Below are 25,600 nucleotides of genomic sequence, written 5' to 3'. Positions count from 1 at the left end.
AGGTGCTGGGCTACAGAAATGCAAACAGCCGTGTAAACAGCAATGTGAATATTGGGTGCAAACATGCAAGACGGTGGAGTTACCGCTTTACATCCCCAAAGAGGGGAGACTGTGACATGAAAAATGCCCCTTATGACACAGTGCGGGAAATGTAAACCTCCCGTATGCCTCTGTCATCCACCTTCGCACACCGACGCCGATGTGAAACCACGCAGGGCTCCCAACCATGTGAAATAATAACGCTGGGCTCCCCTGCCAAGTTTCCAGCTGTTTCCACATGTGCATCTCATACTTACCTCCTCCCGTGCGCCTGTGCCAGGACCGAGATTCAATAAAATGGCACACTAATCCGCAGTCCTTTTTCATTAAATGACCAATTAAAGCTAGAGGAAAAGGGTTCTTATTATTATTGTTTCAGTTGGGAACATGTTCCCCGGAGCGCCGAGTGGGTTTTATATGTATTTTTTGCAATGATTTTCTTCTCTTCTACTTTGTTATCTCTGCAGTTTCGTCTCTCCTGCGTCTGCTTGCCTGACTTAGCGGTGATTCGGGTTTAAATTCTGTGAGGTTATTAAGTACTTCTGTATACAAGTTAATGTATTCAAGGTGAGAATGCCATGTTTATGGTAAGTGGAGAGGTCAGAGAATATAAACAGTTGAAGTCTCTAGGCAGCGTTGCTCCTGGGAGGTGGTGGTACCCTACGGCGTGCAGGGATGCTCAGCTCCTCACGCTGGACCGGGTGGGGAGAAGGAGCAAAGCCCCATTCCGAAACAGTGCACGCAGAGAGGCTGGCACGGAAACCCAGGGGGAAGCAGCTCCCCAAGCACCACACACGGCTGAAACCTATCAGGAAACAAAAGCTCATGGGGTTTTAACACCTCATCCCAGGTCTTCCTTCTTGGCTCACTGTGCTCTACCTAAAAGCTGATTTTCGAAGGTCTCGAATGCTGGTAGCAGCTGTAAGGAGAGTTCAGGATGGTGTGGAGAGCTGTGCCTGATGAATTCCTGTGGGTCTGCACGGTCTGTCCTTGAACACAGAAAGGCTTTGGCTTTGTGGTGAAGGTAGTGTTGCTTTGGGAGCTTTAATCTCCGCCTGAGCTGCCTTTCTCAGGCATTTCAGTTGGGTTGATGATGGGGATTTTTGTGTTTAGGTTTGTTAGTTGCTTTCTGTGCTAAAACAGAAAGAAAACTCTCAAAACATAAAGAAGAGAGTCATGTCTACATCCAAGGTGGGCTGCACCACCCCGGGGATGCTCTGCTCAGGGCTGGACAGTCAGTTGTGTGGCTTGGGGCACAGTTTCACACGCTCTGACCAGCAGTTTGTTGCTCTGGGCTGTTGGGGCACTGGTTCCCCAGTAATCCCAGCACGTGTATGACCTGCACCCTGCGTGGCACCAGGGGAGCTGCAGCTCCAGGTTTTGGAGGGCAGGAGGCAGATGTGGGACTCTCAGTTCATGCCCACTTTGATGGCAACAGCAGCCCCTGTGTCGTGGGTGCAGAGTAGCCCGCAGCTGTCTTTGTGATCAAAAACTTAACAATGTGGTGATCAAAACAACAACGAACCCAATATCTGCATTCCTGCCCACCTTAAAGCAATGTGTGCTTCTGTCCTGGTGCTCTTTCTGGGTGGCTGAAGCTCTGATTCCCATTTTCCCTGCTCAGAGCTGGTAAAAGCCAAGCTCAACACCAGGTAAATCCCTCCCATCCTGAACATTGCAGCTCTGCACGCAGTGTTTGGGTCTCTCTGGATCCACGGACAGAGGAACTGTCACCTTCCTGCCGTGCGGCGTGACGCTTCCCTGGATGGAGCCCAGATCTCCTGGACTCTTTTCTCCCCTCCCTTTGCCACTATATCACTTTACAGAATAATGAGTTAAACAGTGCGGTCGTTAGTGCAGCTCAGCTCCTGCGCACTCGAGCATTGGTGGCCGTGCAGTATCTAAGCTCTCATGCTGGGGGGAGCATGGGGGGCTGCATCGGGTGGAAATTTCTCACCGCAGACTTTGCTGGGGCCAGACATGTTATAAATTTTACAAGAAAAACACTTTACAAACCAGAAGTCCAACTCTCATGCTCATGGAGCCGCTAATTAACAATTTGGAGACCATGTGAGCCAGGGAGCTGATTCCACCCTTACAGAGCCTCCTGGTTTGGAATCAGGCTTTGAACATTTGGGGTCCTCCATAAAGTTCTGCTTTGGGAGACTGGTCATTTCTGTTTCTGTTCTTCTCTAGCACCTCCCCAGCTCACATGCAGGACCCTCACACCTCCCAGGCTCTCTTAGAAATAGCACTTAAAATCACACAGCATTCTTCAAAAAGGAATCTCCAGAGAGACGCAGGATGCTGAAGGTCTGACTTATGATATTTTATCATCTGCAATTGCAGTCACAACTCTCGGGAGCTCCCTGCTCACCACCGAGGCTCCCCAAGCTGCATGTCCCAGTGTGACACCCACCCTCACAAAGCTCAGCCTGGGCCAAGCATCTCGGGCATCGCTGAGCTGTCGAGGGGCACAGAATTGCTTGGTGGGGTTGGGAGTCTTGGTATGAGTTGGCCCATGAAACAAGGCACGATTGAGCTTTGGCAGGGGTGCTGCCAGCTTTACTTCTGGCCCTCGTGGGGTTGTCGCAAGCCTTGCAAGGTTTGTTTTTAAGGTCTCACATGATGCCCAGCTTGAGTGCTGTGACTGTGACTCCCCTCCCTGATCACTGTGTCAGGGCCATGGTGGCCTCCATCCCTCCTTGAGAGTCACCATAACCTCCTTTGCACCAGGAAGGGGACCATGAAGGGGAGAAATGGGAGACAGGAGATGGCACAGAGTGTTGGTAGAGAGAGGGGTGTGCTGAAGGTTAAACAGAGCTTTGGGGTGGGAACATGGCTAGCAGTGGGAAACATCCTTCCTCCACCACCCACCCATGTCAGTGCAGCCGGGACAGCAGATGGAACAAGCCACACGGTGAGGAGGATGGAAGCAGGCAGATGGGAAGAATAATCTTCCTTAAAAAGTTGTTGGCTTAAATAACTGTGGTTTTCCTCTAAATTGTGATGAGCACGGGTCAGAAATGCTGTGAGGTAGAGCTGCCTCTCCGTGGGCCTTTTGACCAGTGTTTGGTGTTTTCCATCTCCTTTCTCTCCTCTGTTTCCCTTAGCAGCGGAAATAACAAACTTTACCATTAGAAAAGATTTGCAGAGTGACTTTGCCTCCCTGTTCTGCGTTAGTCACAGTCCTGCAGGTACAGCTGCCGGGTTTCGCTTTCCCACAGTGTCCCCTACTGCTTGCATCCAAAAATCCATTTAGGTACATGTTAAAAGAGGAAGAAAGAAGAAATCTTAATGGATATATAAGGTACAGAGAGAGGGGAATGGTTTTTATGAAGCCTCAGCAAGAATTCCTACGAAGAGCATGAGATGCAGGAATTCCTGGAGGGTGGTCAGTGTGGTCCGGTTCTGCCACTGCAGCTTGGACTGCAGCTCCCGAGAGCTGCTCTGCTCCCTCTCAGTGGCTGCGTGGTTAAGGGTAAGGCACAGAAATGGGATTTAAAGAAGACAAATCTGATGAAAGGAAATAAAGAGGAAAGGGGAAGCATAGAAGTATGGAATGGTTTGGATTGGAAGGAACCTTAAAGCTCATCCAACCCCTTGCCATGGGCAGGGACACGTTCCGCTGGATCAGGGGCTCCAAGCCCATCCAACCTGGCCTTGAACACCTCCAGGGATGGGGCAACCATGACTTCTCTGGGCAACCTGGGCCAGGGCCTCCCCACCCTCACAGCAAAACATTTCTCCCTAAGTCACTTTCTTCTGTTTTCTCTTGGATAACTCAACAGGGGAAAGCAGCCGGTTTTAAATTGATGGATGGATTGTCATTTCAAACCCTGCCATTACTGTTCCTCCGTGGAGCTTGCTGCTAAAAAAAGTTATTTAAATCGAGTTTTTGGGGTGCAGAATTGGCAAGAGCACTCCAGCTGTGTTAGAGATGTGTGGAGGCAAGAAGAGATTCATGATCCAAGGTGCAGGATGAGCCACAGCTGATGGCTGTTGGACCGGGGGGCAGGTGCCTCTTGCCCATAGCTGTGTCTGTCCTACACATCTCCCTGACCAGGGAGGCGCTGTGCTTTCCTGGTAGCACCAGTTGTAAGCTTCTCCCTGGCACTGGGATGAAGCAGTGCCGTGGGCTTGGCAGGGATGCAGGGCTGGCAGGAATGCCTTGAGCAGAGGTCACTGTCTGGGCTGGGTGAAAGTGCAGCTGCATCCCTGACCATCGTTTGGTTTCTAATCGTCAGCTGAGCTGTGGCCACTGGCCGTGGGCATGCTCTTCACCCTCTTCAGCTGGAACGTGAATTCTTTTGGGCATGCTTGAGATAGAGGATGCTACTTTGCCGTTGGGGCAGGCTGGTAGAGCACATGGAGCCATCCCAGCTCAGCTGACAAACAATTTATTAAACTTTTGTGACTTGCTCACCCTCAGTTGTCCATACCCTAGAGAATGGTTTCCAGATGAGACAAGCAATGTGAAGCATTCCCTGCTCCCACAGATTCTGGAGGGTCTTGGTCTGGACCTGAAGGCGTTGGATCTCGTGGGATCTGTTCTTTGCAACACCAGGAAATTCATCATTTGCTACCGGAATCGTTGTAATCTCTCCCCAGAGACCTCACTGAAGTCTTTAATACTAATAACACTGTGAGCCCAGCAGTCCTTGACATTTGTATTTCTTATTCCTTCCCCCAGACCTACGAGCAGAATGAATGGATAATCCACTTGGCTGGGAAGCTGCTGGCCCAGGAAGAGGAGGCCTTGTCCTTGATGGCCACCAACCCGTTTGCGGGCAAAACACCTCCACGGTAAGCTCTGAGTTTTGTGAAGGGTACTGGAAGTACCTGGGCTCCATGTTGTTCCTATCTCGGATGTGGTTTCTGATGATGGATTGAGTTTTGTATGTGATGGTGCCCAATAAATAGGGTGAGTTTAATATGAGGACACCACGAAGAGCTGGTGCTCTCAGAACCTTAATACCTTCCTGGAGGGGACCCAAGGACGCTTTGGCTGAGCCCATTCCCAGGCAGCTCCATGAAGGCCTCAGTGTTGCTTCTCTTGGACAGAAATCGTGATGGCCAAAGTGGTTTCCTCCCCATCAGCTTTAGATTTTTTGCCATGATCACTTGGTGAGCTCAGATCAAAACTGCCATTTCAACCGGCCTGTGGAAGTGCTTCAAAGACAGAACAGTCCTGCAGAAGGGATTGTTTTTGTGGACAGTTGTCTTGGGAGTGTTTGCATTTTCAATGAAGAGACAAAGCAAACATCGGCAAGTGAAAGGCTCAGACAAAAAAACCCAAGGTTTGCTACAAAAGGCATTTTTCACAAAAGTGTCTGTTTTGTTGATGAAGTTATTTTTAGCTGAGAAAACATTTTAGGGAAATTTTGGATCAACTCAAGTAGTATTACGCTCTTGCTAATATTTTCCGTTTGAGGCTCAAAGATGCACAGCAAACAAGGATGAAGGTTCATGGCACCGCATGAAAGGCCTTCCCCTTGAACTCTGCCGCTGTTTTTCAGTGTTAGAACAGTGCGTCCCCCAGACCTTCTGAGGAGAGACTCCTTTTCTAGCTCAGACGTTGACAACTGAGAGGAGACCTCATCAAAATTTACTGCTTCCTCACAAGGGGAGGAGGAGGAGCAGGCACTGAGTTCTCTCTGGACCCAAGGGAATGGCAGAAAGTTGAACCAAGGGAAGGTTAGGTTGGATGTTAGGTAAAGGTTCTTCCCACAGAGGGTGCACAGTGGGGAGCACTGGAATAGCTCCCCAGGGAAGCAGTCACAGCACCGAGCCTGACAATATTACAGAAGCATCTGGCCAATGCCCTCAGCCCCACAATGTGAACATTGGGGTTGTCCTGGGTAGGGGCAGGAGTTGGACTTGATTCTCGTGAGTCTTCCAACTCAGAACACTCCGTAATTCTACCTTCCACCTTGTACCAAAGCTCTTCCTCTGAGATGGTTTAAACATCCCAAGACGGTATAAATGTCTAAAGCCCAAAGTGGTTTGTACTCTGAGCTCAACATGTGTCTGTATGTGATCTGCACAAACCAGAGCAGAAGCGCAGGTTGAAATACAACTGCTAAGAGAGTTTCCCACCATCGTATTTGAGTAGTTCTAATAACTACATTGCTGGGGTTCCTCAGGCATCCAGCCCTGTCTCATAGTGCACAGGTACCTGCCAGAGTATCGGTACAGCCTGGTGGGACATAATCCCTCCAAGCACAGGATCCAAGACCACTATAAGAACTGTTATTTTGGGTGGGTTGCACATAATTCTCATTTAAGAACCTATTTTCCCATCGATGTGGCATCGCAGAGTGAAGCAGCGGGCATTCGCAGCACACAGGGCAGGATCCTGCCCGTAGCCCAGAGACTCACAGCCACCCCAGAGTTCCCATAAGCAATGGTTTATGGTTCAGGGCAAGTTCTGAGGGTGTGACAGTTTGTTGGGTTACACCAGCAGCAGATCTGTTACACACAAATAATGACGCCCTGGCTCTGGTCCAGGAGGGCTCTGGGGAACCTCTATTAATTATTGCTACAAAAGGCGTGCTGGGCTAGAGCAGCCCTTGCCACAGACAGATACAGCTTTAATCATGTTTACAGAGGGGTTTTAGCTCTGATTAGCTGTGCTGGGATTGGTTTTCCATGCGAGAAGCAGCACACTGAGGCTGTGCAATCAGCTGGTCTCACTCAGTGGTGTTGAGCACGTGAAACCTCTTCGCTCTGGGCTGTGTTTTCATTTTGGCCATGTTTTCTCTTGGGTTTTATGGACCTTCATTTGACTACACGTGCATTCATCACCCATAAGTAGGATCTGCAGCTTGTGATAGTGAGCAGGACCTCCCCACTGCTCCCTGCCACCTCCTTGTTGGGGGCTGCTCAGCCACATGGAGGTGGCACATTTCTGATGGCCAAGGAAGGAGCATGGCACAGCCCCAGTGCCTGCACAGTTGCTCATGTGGTGAGGGCAATGGGAGCATCATTAGGTTGCTAATGGACACCAGAGCACAGAGCGGGGACCTGGCAGGAGCTGGGTCCTTCAGGAGGTTGTCCGGGAGATGGTGTTGGGGCAGCCTTTGCAAGGCTGAGTTGGAGGAGCAACTGGAGAACCCACATTGTGTCGGCTCCATCTCACGTGGATTTATCAGCTGAATCTCTCCAAACTGCTCTTGTGTCCCCAAGGCTCGGTGCTGTAAATTCACCAAGTGGCGTTCGTTGCAGGGCATTCCTTTGCGTTGCTTGTTTTTAATTAAAACAAAATAGAAGGAGAAGTCAGCCCCAAGCGCTGGCTGACCCCGGGGGCTCTACCAGAGCCTGGGACCTTTAGTCACCGAGTCACCAGCTTGAATTAGGTGTCCCCTGGTGCCAGCAGCCAGGAGTCATGACCATCTGGCGGCTGCTGGCAATAAACGGCTTTGGCGGTTCATGGAGTGATAGAAGCATTTGATAATCCCAGAGCTGTTTATTACCACGTGTCCCCCAGTGCCATAAACATTGCTCCTGGTGCTGAGGCTGAAAACAAGACATCACAGCAGATTAAAAATCAAGATGTATATCTTGCCTTCCAAGACTTTGCCCTAGATGGGCTCCACCTCTTCTATGCTTTCTGGCATCAGTGGTGCTAAAAGAAATTCAAATAAAGTAGCTGAGCACAGGAACTCATTTTAAAATGAAAATAATGAAGTGAGCTGTGGCTGGGGTAACACTGCATCGCTCCAGGTGGTGAATAGTGGGGTTTATTGTGTTCTGTAACAGGTGAGGAAGTGAAATATTCAGGAATTTACAGCAAAGCCAAAAGCAAATCTTTATCTTTGTTAGTTTTTAAAGGGTAACGATTGCAGATCGTACAGAGGAACACAAGCAGCTCCAAGAAGTCATTACACAGCAGCGCGGATGCTGTGCTGAACACACGGTGCTGTAGATCTTGTCAAAAAGGGTCTTGATTCATGCGTTACCTTGGTTTAACCAAAGCACAGCCTCTGTTTTCTCTCTTTAGCAGCTAGTTTATAGTAGGAAAAGATCAGGATCCAGCACTGGTTTTATGTGTCAGCTGCCTTTGCTCTGGCATTAGTTTTGCTGTAAAAGTTTTTCATGGGTCTAAGGGTATTTTTGGGTGGCGTAAAATGAAAATCACAGTTTCCAAATGCTCCTTTTGGCTCAGACCAAAACCCAGCACCTCGCTTCCCTCCGCAGCCCAGGTTGTGGGTCACATTCTGGGTTTTGGTGAGTCAAATCTGAACACCTGGTACATTGGCACCATCCAGATTCTGACCCAGGTGAGATGGGGAAGGCTGAGGCACGGTGGGTACTCAACGCCTGCGGGGTCACGATATTGGGGTCAGATTCTGCACTGGGCTCTCACGGCTGTCACCGATTCCTGTTTCTATTTACGTTTCTTCATCTTTTGCTGGTTTGCTGTTAGTGCTTCACCCACAAAAGAAAACTGGTCAATGTTCCCATGGCGAGAACCCAAGCGATTGCTCTGCATCCTCCAATCCAGGTGTAAGAAGAGGCATTAGCAGGATACCTTCTTTTTTAATCCAGACCCCATAGTAGTCTTAACTGAGTGCTGGATACGAGCATCCTCAGTGCCAGGATCACAGCAGTGATCACCTGTTTTGTTAAAATTTCATTTTACTTGTGAACAAAACCCTTACATTTAAGCCTCGGTGGTAAACAAAAGGTAATTCAAGGAGGCTGTAGCTGTGATAATTTCCTCAGGGCATCCCTGTGCCCTTGCCTGGAGCTGGAACCTGCCTGTGACTGCCGCAAATCCTCACTCTCTCCGTCCAGCTGAGGACCGTGCCCACCACGCTCGGCTCCCCACAGGAGCTGGGGGAGAAAAAACCCTGGTTTTCCTACCATATTCCACCCCTCCACTCCACTCTAAAGGGAATTTTGAGACTTAATTATTTTCATTCCCTGCTAGACTAAATAATTAGGGAAAGGGACTGTTTTCCATAAGAACATTACACTCCATACTCCACGGATTTGATTCTGTTAATGGAAACTCTACACCTTAAATAGCCAAGGGACTTTCAAAATGAGTTAATGCCTTCAAAATGAAATTTCTGAGACCAAAGTTTGTAGGTTCCTTTACAACTCTAGAAATTATAGTATTTGTTCAAGTGTGATAAACTTAAAATGAGAACCAGGTGACTGATTAAAAATGAGGGTATTGTTGAGCTCCCGGCCTAGCTGAGTGTGAAGCTTTACTTCAAGCGCGGTGATGTTTGTGGAATGTCGATTTACAAAATATGCTTGCGCGGCGGATAGTTCATAAAACACCAGCCGTCATAAATCTGAACGGTAGGGCTTTGGCTGAGAAATTAATAAGTGTTTAACGCACCGTCATGGAAACAGACTGCAACAATAAAAGAAAACAAAAATCAGATTTTGCCTACAGAAAGAGGCAAAAAAAAAATCAGGTTTAGTTTTGACCAAAGTGTTTGGTATCTCTGATATTAAATCATATTCACTACAGGACTTTTATTCCAATTATAGTAGCAATTTGTTGAAAAAGCTCCTGAAGACCTGGATTTGTAGTGGTGGTGTTACTTATAGAAGCGGCACTTCCCGTGTTATTCTCCCTGGCTGCAGGGACACGAGAAGAATAGAGCATTTGGTATTCTCATTGATTGCCCCTCTCTTTCCCATTGGTGTCCCAGCAATGGGCTTTCTGCCATGGGCATGGTCATAGAATCATGGAATGGTTTGGGATGGAAGGGACCACAAAGCCCATCCAGTCCCACCCCTTGCCATGGGCAGGGACACCTCCCACTGGATCAGGGGCTCCAAGCCCCATCCAACCTGGCCTGGAACACCTCCAGGGATGGGGCAGTCACCACTGCTCTGGGCAACCTGGGCCAGGGCCATCCCACCCTCACAGGAAAGCATTTCTTCCTAAGACCCCATCTCAATCTCCCTTCTTTCAGCTGGAAACCATTCCTTCTGCACTCTGATTTGGAAGCTTGATGGTGTCCCTGCCCATGGATTTCAGCTGAACGAGGGGAGATTGGGATGATGTATCAGGAAGAAATGTTTTCTTATGAAGACTGTTAGGCCCTGGCCCAGGTTGCCCAGAGCAGTGGTGGCTGCCCCATCCGTGGAGGTGTTCCAAGGCCAGGATGGATGGGGCTTTGAGTCCCCTGATCCGATGGGAGGTGTCCCTGTCCATCACAGGGGGATTGGAACTGGATGGGCTTTGAGGTCCCTTCCAATCTGAACCATTCCATGATTCTATGAAAGAGAAGTCAGCGGTGTTGAAAAACAACCCATAGAACTGCCCTTATTCTGCAAACTTGGCTGAAGATGAATTTATGATCCCTCCTGCTAACAGGGCTAGAATAAGCAAGAAAGCCGATGATGGAGGCTGTGTTACTGTAATGAATTTGTACTTTCCACTGCCGCTTGCTCCCTGATTTACAATGGAGTGGAGAACCTCAAGGTAGAAAAAAATCTCAACCAAAAAAAACCCCACCAAATTGCAAAGACGCCCCATGTTTTGGTTTCTTTCTTCCTGCTCCCACCCCGCCTTGCCCTGTCAGGCCATTAATTCTAACAGAAACCACCGGCACTGTTTTTTTCCCTCGAACCCCTCAGCTGTTGCAGGGAGACAGCTGCACCCTCTGGAACTAATTACAGCTGTCTGGGAGATTTAGGCCTCCATCCCAACAACTCCAATATTGCCGCTAATTTTTAACACGTACAGTTGGAAGATGTCATAATAGGCTGATATATGATCAAACCTTAAAAGTGCAACAGTGCAGCTGCTACCGGGCATCTGGCGGGATGAATCTATTGATTTAAAAAATCATGCTTATTATTTTTAGCCTTTCTGCCCTCCCTGAGGCTGTAGCTTTGCCTGGTTTGGGTGGTGATTTGAGAGCGAGGTAGTGGTGGTTGGGTCCTGGCATCCCATGGGGAGTGGTGGGGCCTTTGAGTGGCTTGGTGGTGCTCCCTCTTCCAGCCGTGCACACAGGGATCAGCACCGTCGCTCCGTCACATGGTTGTTCCGAGGCACTGGGGTTGGACCTCAGGAGAAGCTGCCAAAGGGGCCTATCTGTGTCTTGTTCTCCATCACTGCTGCTGTTATCACAGTGATGCTTTCCTCTCTCCTGGAGGAGAATGTCTGACTTGCTTTAGCTGTCTGTACCTTGTTTCTTGCCTCTCAAGTGACTACTTTGCCCTCATGTGTCTGGCAGGGACCTGGTTTAGTGGTTGATAGGAATGGTTGGACTCGATGATCCAAGAGGTCTTTTCCAACCTAGTGATTCTGTGATTCTAACCTGGGCTGAGCTGCTTCAGCCTGATGCTCAGCTTTGGTACCCGGTGGTTTCTGAAGCGCCAGGAGGAGCTGCCAGCTTGCGTTCGCTCAGTAAATCCTGAGAAACTGCTCACAACCAGCATTGTCCTGACCTTTCTGTCTGTCTCCTCTGAAACATGAGTTCTGCTCATCTTTCTCCCAGTATGAGTGACAACCTGTGGCACCAGTCTGCTTTTGATGTAGATGAAGGCAGGTAGCCTCCTCATGACCTTCTGGAAGATGTTCTCATTTCTCCGGAGCAGCAAGCAAGGGTTATGCGTACTGGCAGTTTCCTGCTTCAGGGGTTTCTTGGAGACCTGTGGATGCCTTCCACCAGCCAGAATGTTTTTATGTGGGCCCCAAGGTTGCACAAAACATGAGCAGTTGCTGATGAGGTGACTTGTAGCCCATAGCAGTTTCTTGGTCTGCAGGCAACCATGCTAACATGTGTCTCGCCTGAGTTGCCTGCTGCCCGGGACTCCGAGATACTTCTAAACTCTGTGAGCCCTGAAATGATGGACTCCGGGATGTTGAGGCTTCAGCCCTGTTACTGCAGGAGTGCATTCAGTCCCGAATCCCAAGAGAAAGGAGCAAGTCCAGCGTTGGAGGAGTTTGCAAATGCTGTAACTTTGGGACTGAGGTACCCAGGTAGATTATAAATACCGGGGTAGCTTGTAAACTCTATGAGCCCTGAAATGAGGTGCTCCAGAGAGTATTAAACTCTACAGCTTTTATATTTCTGAGCCTTGCAAGGCAAGATTCCCACCGGTTCCATGCTTTCTGAGTTTCTCCCTCAGCTCCTAACCCTGAGAAGGATGGAGAGGAAAGATAGCATGGGGTCTGGATGCTACTGTCATATTCTGATGCTCAGAGGTATTCCCACTGCAGTTTCTCTGTCCTGCAGTACATGTTGTCTGTTGCAGCCGTAGAAGGGCTCTTTGTTACCTCCATCTACCAGAATCATAGCGTTCTGGCATGGTTTGGGTGGGAAGGGGCCTCAAAGCCCATCCAGTTCCAAACCCTGCCATGGACAGGGACATCTTTCACTGGACCGGCTTGCTCCAAGCCCGATCCAACCTGGCCTTGAACACCTCCAGGGATGGGGCAGCCACCACTGCTCTGGGCAACCTGGGCTTCCCCACCCTTAGAGGAACCTTTTGAGTCTTGAATCCCAGAGAACTGCTGGCGGCGCAGGATAACGAAGAGCCATGGGCTGTGTTTCACCAGAGCTTTGTAGCTCATCACTGAGTGAGTGGTTCAGCTCCTGGAAGAGCTCGACTCCATAGAGTTTACAAACTCCACAGCCCACAGAGCTGCGCAGACTCCTTCTCCGTGGGTCGTGTCATCCTGATGTGGTCCCTATGGTCCAACACTCCAGCTTATGGCTCAGGTGGAGCAGGCGGGGGGAGGCAGAGTGACCATGGCTGGGACAGAGGGTGGCTGAATTTAGAGGTTAGAGGGCTTGGGGGGCTTTTTCAGATTGATTTTGACTCTGAGCAGAGGAGCCTGAAACACAGTCAGATAGAGAGGCAAACTTTATGCCACAAAAATGCATCTTCAACTGCATATGGTTGCTTGAATGCTCACACGGTTCTAGTTTTACATGTGGAGCTCTTTGATAGCAGACATATTAGTAGAAAGAGAACATATGGGAAAAATCAGACCAAATCAGATGATAGATATTATTTAATATGTGCAGGCAAGCTCGTTCGAAAGGGACAAGGAAATTTTCATTCCAGAGGGGTTACAGGACAGTCCTTGAGGTTGGAGAGAGGGCGCTTTGGTGTTTGAGCAGAGAACTGTCATCTCCCAAGGTGTCCTACGTCTGCCCTATTTGCTCAGAGAAGTCAACTGCTCTCTGTGCTGAGCATCCTCATTGAGAAAATGGGAACTTGGCCAGGTGGGGTTTGCAGATAGTTCCTTCACCAGGGACATCCTATTACACCGTGTCATGGGTGTATGTGGAGATGAGTCCAGCCTGGATTGGAAGGGACCTTAAATATCATCCAGTTCCACCCCCTGCCATGGGCAGGGACACCTCCAACTGGATCAGGCGGCTCAAAGCCCCATCCAACCTGGCCTTGGACACCTCCAGGGATGGGGCAGCCACCACTGCTTTGGGCAACCTGGGCCAGGGCCTCCACACCCTCATCATAAAGAATTTCTTTCTAATGTCTAATCTAAATCTTCCCCCTTCCAATTTAAAGCCATTCCTCCTTGTCCTGTCACTCCATGCCCTTTGTAAAAAGCCCTTCCTCAGCTTTCCTGCAGCCCCTTTCAGTCCTGGAAGCTGCTCTAAGGTCTCCTCAGAGCCTTCTCTTCTCCAGGCTGAACAACCCCATCTCTCTCAGCCTGTCCTCATAGCAGAGGTGTTCCAGCCCTCGGATCATCTCTGTGACCTGCTCTGCAGTGGCTTAGTGAAGAGAAACCCCCCAAAGCCCTGGTGTGACAGGTGGAGGGAGGCTTCCAGCCAGAGACGGACTGACATAAAATGAGGCATTGAAGCCTTTTTAGGAGGTGGATATGTGTTTTCAATTCAAGAAGGCAATCACGCAGCACAGCTTGGAAATCTCAAACCATCCCGGACAGGAGCCTGCAGGCTACCTGGACCCGTGGGAACGTTGCTGTTCAGTAACGCTCTAATTATTAACAGGAAATTTTGTGCTCCTGTGAAGTAAACACTGTGGGAGTAACACTTCAGCCCCCGCTTGACTTTTGCCAGCCTCCAAAAAGAGGAGGAAAGAGAGGGTGTAGAAATGGTCCTGGTTGTAATGAAGCCAGCAGCTGCAGGGCAGTATTTATGGTGATGAGATGCAGGTTTACATCCTGAGCCCCCATCCAGGGCTCCAGCATTCCTCCCTCCTTTTTCCGTTTACCTTCCCTTATCTGGGGGCTAGTGTCCTGCCTCCCTGCAGCCCCCGTCAGCGGGCAGCGAGCCAGGAGAGGGGGACACCTCCATCCCCACCGCTTGGCTCCCAGTCCTTACCCACTGTCAAAACTAGAGCTGTCCCAATGCATCCCCCAATGCATCCTCAGATCCCCTCAGCGGAGGGGGAAACATGGGTCTATTTATCCTGTTTTCATTCCAGCCAGGAGACAATCGGAAAGCAGATGATCCTGCTGCTTGCTGCACGTTGGCAGCAAGTGATGGGTGTGATGAGCAGCTCCGTGTTAATGCGTTTTGTTAGGAGAGTCATTTCTGTGTGGCTCATCTGGGTACCCAGCACCATTTCAATTGAGATGTCGGGATGTGATTGCAGCAAACCTTTCGATTGGGTGCAGTTTCATCCATCGCTTGCGATCCCCCCTGCAGTTGTTTTTTTTTGCCGGTGTTACGAAGGTGAGCACTAATGGCAAATATACAGGAGTCATCCTTAATTATTTTAGCAGTCGGAAGGAACTTTACGGCTGCCCGAGGTGCAGCCCCGGCAGCGAGCAGCTGCGGCAGCACGGTGCCCTGCTCAGTAGCAGGGTTTGTGTTTTAGTAGTGAAGCAAAGCAGGTTTAAATGAGCATTGACATGACTTTGACATTTTTATATTGTGGGTTATTTTATGAACTTAGCCAGCAAATGCGGCGATGCACTCTGCAACCAGGGACCGCAACACCGGAGGACCGGGGTGTTACTCCTTCTCTTGTCAGCATGCCCTACATCAAGCGGGACCAAACCTCCCGAACCGAGCGGCATGGTTAGCCTCCGAATGTGTTTTGCGAGACTGATGAATGCTTCTTTCTGCACTGTTTTAAAATCTCCTTCTCTGTCAACTCCCAGGGCAGCCAGAAAACAGATGCGCTCGCAGCCCTGCTAATAAGTGGTGGAACAGAAGGAGCAGCCGCTGGCTGGGGCAGAGGGATGCTGGGGGAGCTGCGGTGGGAGTCAGGCCCTGCGGAGGAGGACTTAGGGTGCTGATTGATGACAAGCTCGACATGAGCCGGCAGTGTGCGCTCGCAGCTGAGAAACCAACTGTGTCCTGGGTTGCAGCAAAACAAGCTTGGCCAGCAGGGTGAGGGAGGGGATTCTGTCCCTCGGCTCTGCTCTCATGAGACCTCACCTGGAACCCTGTGTCCAGTTCTGGAGTCCTCAGCACAGGAAGGACACGGAGCTATTGGAGTGAATCCAGAGGAGGACATGGAGATGATCCAAGGGCTGGAGCACCTCTGCTGTGAGGAGAGGCTGAGAGAGTTGGTGTTGTTCAGCCTGGAGAAGAGAAGGCTCTGAGGAGAACTTAGAGCAGCTTCCAGTACTGAAAGGGGCTGCAGGAAAGCTTGGGAGGCGCTCTTTATCAGGGAGGGCAGGGATAGGATGAGGGGGAATGTCTTTAAATTGGAGAGGGGGAAGATTTAGATTAGACATTAGAAAGAAATTCTTTACAATGAGGGTGAGGAGGCCCTGGCCCAGGTTGCCCAGAGCAGTGGTGGCTGCCCCATCCCTGGAGGTGTTCAAGGCCAGGTTGAATGGGGCTTGGAGCAACCTGATCCAGTTGGAGGTGTCCCTGCCCATGGCAGGGGATGGAATTGGATGGGCCTTATGGTCCCTTCCAACCCAACCAATTCTATGTCCCAGGCAGAAATACTCCATAGTTGCTCTCAGGAAAGAAAAAAACAAATTATTTTCCTGGTTTTATTGTTATTCTTTCAAAGTTGGTTGTAGAGAGGTGTGTTGGGTGTGCAGTGGCGGTGGGGAGTGCGCCAGGAGGGTGTTTTAAAGCTCCTCTGCCTTGTGCATCCTTCTGAAATTGCATCAGGAGGAGCCTGGGTGCTCCCTGATGCCTCAGTCCAGGAGGAGTGGCTGCATCACTGCCTCCAGCTGCGGACATCCCAGGGATGGAGGGAGCAGCAGGATGTGGAAGCCAGCCACACTGAACACCCTCAAGCTGGTTTCCTCATCCAGCTACAGAAAGGCTCAAAAACTTCACTCCCAGAGGACCATAAAGAGGGTGTGAGGCCTTTCTGCCTCCACCCACTGCGGTGCAGCTCCCCCTGAGCAGGCTCTGCTTTATTTCTCTGCAGGTGGATCCGAGGAGAACACTTCAAGTACAAATTCAGCCAACCCAGGGGAAAGCACGCCAGTGAGGGCAAGTGGTGGATTCGGAAGAGAATTGGCCCTTACTTCCCTCCTGTCAACCTCCGGGGCCTGAAGAAGTTTTATGAAGACAGGAATTGGCCCTACCCGGTGCGGGACTGATGGAGGAAGACAAACAAGGTCAAGAGGGACTGGCTGGGGAAGAGGGGAAGCACTCAGCTCCCCTACAAACTACATTTTTTCTCTCTCTCTGTATTTTTTATTCCTATCCTTATTTACACACACTTTATAGAAAGTTCCCAGCCAACCTGTCCACCTGCTGTTGTGATCTTGTTTTCCTTATCTTTCTGTTTCTTCTGTCCATCCCTTTCACCACAGACATACTTGATGATTGGCTTCTCTGTTTGGAAATTGTCAGCTCTAGAATTTGGCCAAAAGATGAACAAATACTGCACTTAGTTTTGGGTAGGTGTGAGTGTTGCTTTCCCCAATCTCTTACTTTGTGTGACAGCTGCAGAGGCATGAGGGAAGATTTTGAGGTGGTCTCCTGTATCAACCAGTGCCGTCCAGTGCCCACAGGTTCTCTGGAGTCTGGCATCGAGCAGAGCAGCTGGGTTCTGCTCTGCTGCTGGCTCATGTGGAGGTGATGCTGGCTTGACATGGGGCACTGCTTCTCCATCCCATCCCATTCCATCTCATCCCATCCCATCCCATCCCCGAGGTCGCTGCCAACGTTACACCAGCCCCAACCAACTCACCGAGCCATCAAAGCTACTTTATTCCCAACATAGCTGTCCCCACGCTGCTCTCATTGTCACCCTGGGAAGGGCTCGGTCACCTCCTTCTCTCCGCAGGTCAGTCATCACGCTGAGCTACATCTCCTGCGCGCTGGGCATGGTCCAGCTGTCCCAGAGTTCATCCCTCGGCAGCACAGCAGCATCCCAGGGTGGGGAAAACACCTTTTCCTGTCCATCCTTTGTGCTTTGGAGTCTTCCCTCATCTTGGTCTGTGTTTAAAATCACCCCAAATTGTCCCACCGTGTGGGTTATGCTTGATGAGACTAAATCACAGCAATGGGAGGGAAATGCGACCAAGCGGAACGTGGATGGCGTCTGAAACAGCCAGCGACTGGCTGGGGTAGTTTATAATAATCGACCGCTTGTTAGCACATTCTGCTACACACGTTTCTTGCAGGGAAGAAAAAAGATCAAAGCAACCTTTGTAAAGCATACAAAACCTTGTTGTAACGGGCTTGCCTGCAAAAAGCCACAGGTTTGCTGAGAAACCCGAAATAACTCCTTGCTGGAGCTGCCGTGTGGGCTCTGTGACTCAGCCCTGAGGACAAGCGCAGCCCTGTGCGGCCACCCCGTCCCGTGTCCTATCGCTGCCGATGCTCGTGGGGCAGCAGCAGCCGGGTTGGAAAGGCGGCTGGAGTCCACAAGTCTGCCGCCAGCCCCACCACGGTTAAACAGGTCTTGTTTGCACGGGCCCTGGCCTGGCAGCGCAGACACACGGGGCTGCGCCTTCCTGTTTGCTTAACCTGGGAATTTTATAACTGGTGCTTTTTGTCGGTGGCCCCGGGGGCTGAAATCCGCCTGTTTGGGGAGCTGGCAGAGTTTGGTGCCGGAGGTGTCTGACCACCCTGTGGTCAGGAGGAGCTGAGCATCCCGCAGGCACGGTCCAGCACCGCCGGGAGCGGGCAGGGAGAGGCACAGAAAGGAGTTTGCCAAGCTTTTCCCTCTGGGTTCTTGCAGTGGCATTCCCTTGCCTCCCTGGAGAGGAATTCCAGTGGCTTGAACGCTTAGAATAATGCAAAGTAAATTCATCCCAAGACATAAGTGAAGAGAGAAGCATTGGGCTGTGAAGCAGCTCTGTGCTTGGGGCAAGAACCATTTTCCCCGTGGCCACCAACCTGGTGGGGACCGATGGGCACCCTGGAGGCAGGGGCAGTGTCTGTGTCCTTGCTCCCATCCCTGGGTTCGTCTGGCTGAGCCCGTTGCCTCCCGCACAGATCTGCCAAAAGCAGTGAATGTGATTTGGAAAGAAAAACGGCTCCAAGCAGGGAAAAGCAAACCCAGGAGGCAACTGGTGCCGGCATGGGGCAGCGCGGGCTGTGGATGTGGGCACTGAAATGCCGTTGTACACATTTCTTTTCCCCTCTTTGACTGCGTGTACCAAACAGGCACCACTGAAAGTGTGTTTCTGGAAGGGGATTAAAGCAAACGACTCCTGCAGGACCAAAGGGGGCTTCACTCCTTTTCTAGTTTTTCTAAGAGTGTTAAAAAGGGCAAACAGCAGCAGCCCTGGCAGGGCAGCCCCAGGCCCCAGCGCCTGCCCTGCTGTGCTCAGCGGGGACACAGCGGCCCCCACGGGGCCACGGTGATGGACAACGAATAAGGTGAGTCCCGGGTGTCACAGCACTTATTCACATTTCAGGAAGTGCCTGTTGTCGTGTCCAGGTGTCTGATCACCATCCCAGGGCTGCAAGAGCACAGCTCGCCCTTCCTTTCTCCAGAGCATTTGAGGGTCCTTTTGCACGGGGCTCCCTCTGTGTTTGTGGTTGTTTTTCCTGCCCAGCTTCTCCATCTCTGGTGGATCCAGCTCGGGATGGCTGGAGGGAGGAGGAGGACCCTCTACTGGCCTCCTGCCAGGGAGCTGGGAGGGTCTGAGGTCCTGTGGGATCAGCGGGGCAGATTCTGTGGGGTCCCGGGAGGTGCTCAGCTTTTCCAGCGATGTGCCAGCAGGCAGGGAGCAATGACTGGCAGTCAGCACCCGGCAAAGCGGTGACAGTGGCAAAGATCCAGAGCTCATGCCTCAGAGCTGCCACGTTTCTGCAAGACATTAACACTCTTGGCTGGAGACCGGGAAAGTCCTATATGTTACCAGGTTGTGTTCAAACCAAGACAAATAGTTTAATTGCAGGGCTTGGAGCAACATATAGGGCTCCAAATTGTAAATAATATTTATGACTCAATTGTGTTTTCCTAAATATTTGCCGTCTTTGAAAACTGATGCCCTTCTGTGAACAATGGAAGGACATTTTGTACTGATTACCATACGGAAGGCGAAGGGCGAACACGATGATCCTGCATCTCACTCCCATTATCATCCTTCCTGGCTTGGCCAACTCACTGAGGGGCTGGGGGTGATGGAGGCCAGGTTCTACCAGTTACTGTTACTGGAGGAAATGGGGAGTGCAGGGATAGGACGAGGGGAATGGTTTTAAATTGGAAGAGGGGAGATTTAGATGAGATACTAGGAAGAAATGCTTTCCTCTGTATGTGGGAAGGTTGCACAGAGCAGTGGTGGCTTCCCCATCCCTGGAGGTGTTCAAGGCCAAATTGGGATGGGCTTGGAGCGACCTGATCCAGTGGCAGGTGTCCCTGCCCATGGCAAAGGGGTTGGAACTGGATGGGCTTCGAGGTCCCTTCCAACCCAAACCATTCCATGGTTTTATCTGTTTTTTTATTTTCTTTTCCCATGGCTGAAATTGGATGCACAGAGCAAGGCTGGACCCCATCCCATGACCCCAGCAGTCAGGCGCTTGGGCAGGATTTTTCCAGCAGGTGAGTTGGCCAAGAGCAGCAAACACCATCCAGGTGGCTTCATGGAGCCTCCCAGGAAAAGGCACTTATCACCTTCCCAGCCCCTAGAGCAGCCACAACTGAGCTGAGCTGCTCCACCGCAGAGCCGTGTCCAGCTGTCCCGTGCCACCAGTACCATCCTTGATTGCTCAGAGCCAACCCCACCCCTGGGCTGGGGCTCACCGCAACAAAAAGCCTTTTTAAGATTCCACAGCATGGCTGCACCCATCCCTCTGCTGGGTGTCCCTGCCTCAAGATCTTCCATGCAAAGCTGGGTGATTTTAGGTCGCTGTTAGAAGCGACTCTGCCCACAGCTGCACTGCCTACTCTCCATCCCCATCCATCCTTTGGCTCCAGTGTGACCAAGCTGGCATGGACAGGCAACTCCGTTCATCTCCATGGGTGCTGGAGCATCGGCACGTTCAGTAACGACGTGAAGGTGCAGGTTCCTGCATGAGTGATGGGTGAGGGACATCCCTGGGCATCCCTCGCGGGACGGTCACCGCAGCCACTGCTGCCGGCCTCCCCTCTCCCTAATTTAATGCATTTCTTTTGGTTTCCAACCTTTGGGTCAGGGATAATGGAACCCAGACCGGCGTTTCCATTCCTCTTTGCTGTGCATTGTCCTTGTTAAGCTTTTTTTTTTTTTCTTTTCCCTTTTTTAAATCAGAAATTCTCGCTCCACACAGGAGCACTGGCTGGAAGAGAATCCACATTCAAAGGCAGCGAGGAAGGTACAGGCAGGGGATTAAATTAGAAACGTTCCCCTGGGAGAAAATTGGAAAAAAAGAAAAGAAACAATTATTTTGAGGGGCTGAGGAAATCGGAACCACATTGCGTTATCTGTTGACTAGAAGGTTTCTTGGAGAGAGTTTTTTCACCCTGAGCTATGCACTGGAAGGAAAACTTTATGGCGTTCCCAAATCAGTGCGTCGTAAATCCATTTGAAAGCTAGTTCTGTCTGAGGTCTGCTCCTGCCGAGCTCCTCTTCCTCAGCTGTCTTTGAAGATGGGAGGGCGACACCCACGAAGCACCCAGCACAGAGAACTGGGGTCCCAACAGCATCTCCACGGGGTTTGGGTCCATCAATCAAAACAGCAATGGGCTGACCCCCTCCGTGACAACTCTTCTCCTGGCTGTGTTTTCCCAGCTCATCCCCCGATCCAGAGCCTGATCTGATCCCACTCTCTCCTACTGTTTGTCCTTGAGGTCCAACGAGGTCCCAAAGCCCGTAGTGCCCAGAAGGGAAGGACACAGCCAAGGCGCTCACCCCACATTGCCCTGGGCAGCTCGGGCTCCCACCGCAGACGGGAGCATCTCAGGGGACATTCGCATCAAGAATAAGATTTATCGTTTCCTTTCTCTTCCTAAATGAAAGTTATTGATGTTTGGGGAGTTACGGATGAATCTTCCGACAGCTGTGCTCCTCTGTCGGTGTGTGTGGCGGTCGGTGGCTCTGCTGCGGCGCTGGGCGCTCCACGGCAGCTTGAGCGCATCCCCACAAGATCACGGAGGAGCGAAGAAATAGCTGGGAGAGGCATTTGTGTGCACGCAATGAATCGGCGCCTTTCCTCTCCGGCTCTTGGGGAGCATCATTGTGGGGAATAGGCGATGCCGGGGGGAGCAGGACCACAGGGAGTCCCTGCAGAGGATACTTTGGTGTTTGCGTGGAGGATGGTGGCATCACACAGCTTCTCCAAATGTGTTCTGCACATTGATCGGGGATGTCCGGGGCTCAGGACACACTGCCTTCCTCCCTGCTGAAACTCAGCAGTGCCTCTGCGTTCAATACTCGCTCAGTGATGGCCCTCGGCAGCAAATCCCAGACTCTTCTGCTTGGAAAGGTGCCCCTGCTCCCAGTCCGAGGGCTTTGGGAGATGGATGTGGGTCCTCCCGGAGGTACATGAACCCATTTGGGAAAGCCAGGGTGGGGAACTCTTGTACCCAGAGTGTACTTCATGGGTGATGTGGGTTTGGGAGGGTCCCTGCTGCCACATTGGGTGGGGAGGAAAGGCTGGAGGGGCCCAGACCTTCTCCTAGGGAGAGGAATCACAGGCTGGAGGATGCTCGTGTTTAACCTGTGCTGAAGGTTGAGCTCCTCTCCCTGCACGTGGTGGGGATGTGCTGGATGGGTCCATGCTGGATGTACCACGCTCTGCATCCTGCCCTGCTGGCCTCTGGGTTTTCCTTTGCAGAGGCCACACACAACATGTTCCATTTTCTGCACATCCCAAAGCTCCCAGGAATTCCTGCAAGTTCCCAAGGACAATCCCTGAGGCAGGATATCCCCATCAGCTCTGTGTTGTGTCACTCTAAGCATTTTGTTGCTTGGATTTCTTTTTTTTCTGATGTCATTGGAGGCTTTTTTTTCCCTCCTGTAGCCTCCAACCTGCTGCTGGGTCCCCAGGACACCCGCTCGGCCACACACCCAGAGTTGGGGCTCCCTGAGGTGCGTGCACCGCAGCAGGTACCGAGTGATTCCAGCCAGCGGGAGGTCCGGGCTGCAAGGTTGGACTGAGTTTTTTATTTCTTTTTGCCAAGATTACAGCGTTTTGAAAGCATGAGACCCCCTAGCGAGCACAGCTGGGTTTGTTTTTCCCCCACGTTGGCTGTTGCCTTGGCCAAGCTTGTCTGGGCTGCTCTTCCCCTGAGAAAAGGAAGCCTCCCTGTGCTCTTATTTTTAATACTGCGTATAAATGTCTGTTCTCGGTGTTGCTGCTGGGGAACACAAAGTGAATCTATAGCCGAGATGGATTTTAGCTCATCTCTCGTACAGAGGGAATGGGTAAATCGATCTATGCATGCGTAGTTTGGGAAGACCCAGCAGTGTGGCTGGGAGGGACGATGCCCACGTCAAGGGGAAGGTGGTGTGGGACACTGGCTCGGAGCATCCGGGGTCCCCAGTGGGGCTGACTTCTTCAGTGGCTTTATTACCCTCCCCGCCGTGTGAGGCTTTGGCTCAAACTTTGTTGAATATAAAGTTTTAAGGGCTTGGAAGGTGGTTTAGATCATCTACCTGTCTCCAAGCCCTACAGGAGAGATGTCTTTTGGCAGGAAGATGGAAACTTTGTGTTGTGTGTTAATCTGCACCGTCTTTACTCTCCCACAGGAATTTTAAGACTCAGCTGGAAAGTCTTTAATGATTAATTTATATGTGTAAGTCCTGTTTTCCCATTGGGGGTTGTTTCTGCTGCACAGGGAGGTTCCCAACCCCATCTTCATCATGCTGGGCAGTGGGAGGACACCTGCCCCTTGTCAAATGACCCTGAACGGACAGCCTTCCTTTAAAAAAACCTCTCAGGTGGTGTAAAACCCGAGGATTTGGGGGGGAATCTCATTCCTTCCATTTGAGCTTTTTTTTTTTGTTGTTGTGAGATCCAACCAGGTCACTTTTTCAAACCCTTCTCTGGATAAAAGTGTGGATTTGATTCATGTTTTGGGAACGTGGCCCCTGCAGTGGGGTCAGCAGTGAGGAGCTACGGGAGAATATGAGCCTGTTGCCGGAGTGTGTCAACGGAGCTGGGGAAGGGTCTGGAGAACAAGTCTTACAAGGAGCAGCAGAGGGACCTGGATCCATTTAGCCTGGGGAAGAGGAGGCTGAGGGGAGACCTCATCGCTCTTTGCCGCTCCCTGAAAGGAGATTGGAGTGAGGTGGGTGCTGGTTTCTTCTACCAAGGGACAAGGGATAGGATAATGGCCACAGGTTGCCCCAGGAGAGGTTTAGATTGGGTATTAGGGAAAATTCCTTTACTGACAGAGTGGTGAAGCCCTGTCAGAGGCTGCCGAGGGCAGTGCAGGAGTCCCCATCCCTGGAGGGGTTCAAAAACCATGCAGATGTGGCCCTTGATGACATGGTTCAGTCAGCACGGTGGGTTGGGCTGGTGGTTGGACTGGATGAACTTAGAGGTGTTTTCCAACCTTAATGATCCCATGATTCTTGTGTCCATGCCAGGTCCTTGTGCAGGACTCACAAGGCAGTCCTGGTGTTATCCACACAAGCAGCACCCTGCACCAACCCAGCGATTTCTTTATTCTTGCATCGTTTAAAAATTGTCATTATTTGGTTTAAAGCAGCCAACCTCCAGTCTGGGAGTTCTTATAGAAAATCCATGTATCCGTATACCTTCCCTGCTCTCGGCTGCTTCGAGAAGCTGGTTTTACTTTAACACATATTAAAGGAAAGAGCTTTTTTCCTTCCCCGTAGATTAAGTTTGGCTAAACAATTCAGTGTGAACTGTTGGGTACGAGGCAGAAACCTGTAGGCAAAATTACCCAGCTGCTATAAGTTTAGACCAGCATGGGATGAATTTCAGGATCGTATATTAGTTTTCATTTAATCTGATTATTCTGGGCTGGAGTTCCTGGAGGGTCTTCAGGTTATTGTCAGTCAAAAGAATCTTTAAAAGCTTCCATTTGAACTAAACTTTTCCCATTTGAAGTCTCTTTTCATTATGGATCGATTCTTATTTTAATGAAAAGATGTTTCTCCCAACCCCCCGCTTTTTTATTTCCCAGACGGGGTTAAAACTGAAGCCGCGATGGGGTCTTGCCACTCAAAATACCATTTTCCTCTTCTGCTGAGGCCACTGGCTTGGCTGAAGGGGCTTGGGCAGACAACGAGGAGGCAGATAATGCAGAAAGGCACCTCCGCTGCTCCCAGCGATGCTTTGTGGTGCTCAACTCCTCATCCTCAAACCCTTCTCTCACTGGGAAAATGCTTTAAGTGCATGAATCCAGGGGCAGTTCCAGCTCAAAAGGACTAAAAGGTCTTAAAAGCCAGTTGCTGGATGGCTCCAAGTCACACTGGTGTCTACTTGCTGCCACCTCTTGGTTCCTGTTTGGGGAGCAGCACAGGCTGACAGGAGGGGTCCAGCGTGACCTTCTTGGTGGTGGGACTGTCCTCGTCAGGTCTGCCTTTGGTGCAGGAGTGGCTGTTTTGTGGCATAGAGTGGCTTTAGGCTTCCCCAACGCTGAGCTGAAGGCACCTCCGTAGAGCATCCATCCACCTCACACAGTTCCCGCAGGCGGGGCAGAGGGCCAAGAGCCTGCCCCAGCGCTGGGGTAGGAAACAAAACAGTACAGAGACATCCAGGAATAACCCCCAAGCCCACATTCTGTATTTATGCAGGGTTTTACATTGGATGTGCTGTCCTGAACCTTCTGGAGTCCATGTGCTGCTCTGGTAAGTGATCCCGGCGCTGAGCCACTCGAGGACCAGGACCACGTCAGCCTGGTGCAAGGGTTTGCGGGGACACCCACCTCCTGGTACACCCTGTCACTACCTCAAATCCTCAGTCTGGTCAGGTTTTGCAGGCAGGTGGGGAGGAAGGAGCTGAGCTGTGCTGCACAATTGTCCCCATGCGAGTCGTGCTCAAGCTGTGAGCTAAATCCTGGAATGCTTTGAGTTGGAAGGGACCTTAAAGCCCATCCAGTTCCACCCCCTGCCATGGGCAGGGACACCTCCCACTGGATCAGGGGCTCCAAGCCCCATCCAACCTGGCTTTGAACACCTCCAGGGATGGGGCAGCCACCACTGCTCTGGGAAACCTGCACCAGAGCCTCACAACCTTCAGATCCACAGCTCTGTGTCCTTCCTGTGCTGATGACCCCAGAACTGGACACAGGGATCCTGGTGGGGTCTCAC

The 25,600-nt window shown here is 51.0% G+C and overlaps 1 protein-coding gene and 1 long non-coding RNA gene across 3 annotated transcripts in view; both read left to right on the top strand.

Moving 5' to 3' along the window:
- The window catches only part of LMF1 (lipase maturation factor 1), a 201,654-nt gene extending 182,143 nt beyond the window's left edge, over positions 1 to 19,511 (top strand). Inside the window, exons 8-9 of one of the 2 annotated variants that reach the window (XM_054080399.1) lie at positions 4,733 to 4,845; positions 16,360 to 19,511. In XM_054080399.1, the coding sequence (XP_053936374.1) occupies positions 4,733 to 4,845; positions 16,360 to 16,534 (288 nt within the window). In that variant the 3' untranslated portion in view covers positions 16,535 to 19,511. The remainder of the gene's footprint in view (positions 1 to 4,732; positions 4,846 to 16,359) is intronic. The other variant, XM_054080398.1, reaches the window with a different exon arrangement.
- A 4,141-nt stretch (positions 19,512 to 23,652) lies between these two features.
- The window catches only part of LOC128853703 (uncharacterized), a 47,626-nt gene continuing 45,678 nt past the window's right edge, over positions 23,653 to 25,600 (top strand). Inside the window, exon 1 of the long non-coding RNA XR_008452408.1 lies at positions 23,653 to 25,138. This is a non-coding gene — a long non-coding RNA (uncharacterized LOC128853703). The remainder of the gene's footprint in view (positions 25,139 to 25,600) is intronic.

Source organism: Cuculus canorus, chromosome 15, assembly GCF_017976375.1.
Source record: "Cuculus canorus isolate bCucCan1 chromosome 15, bCucCan1.pri, whole genome shotgun sequence".
NCBI lineage: Eukaryota > Metazoa > Chordata > Aves > Cuculiformes > Cuculidae > Cuculus > Cuculus canorus.
Note: the sequence above shows the minus strand (reverse complement) of the source record. Positions and strands in the feature narration are given on the sequence as shown.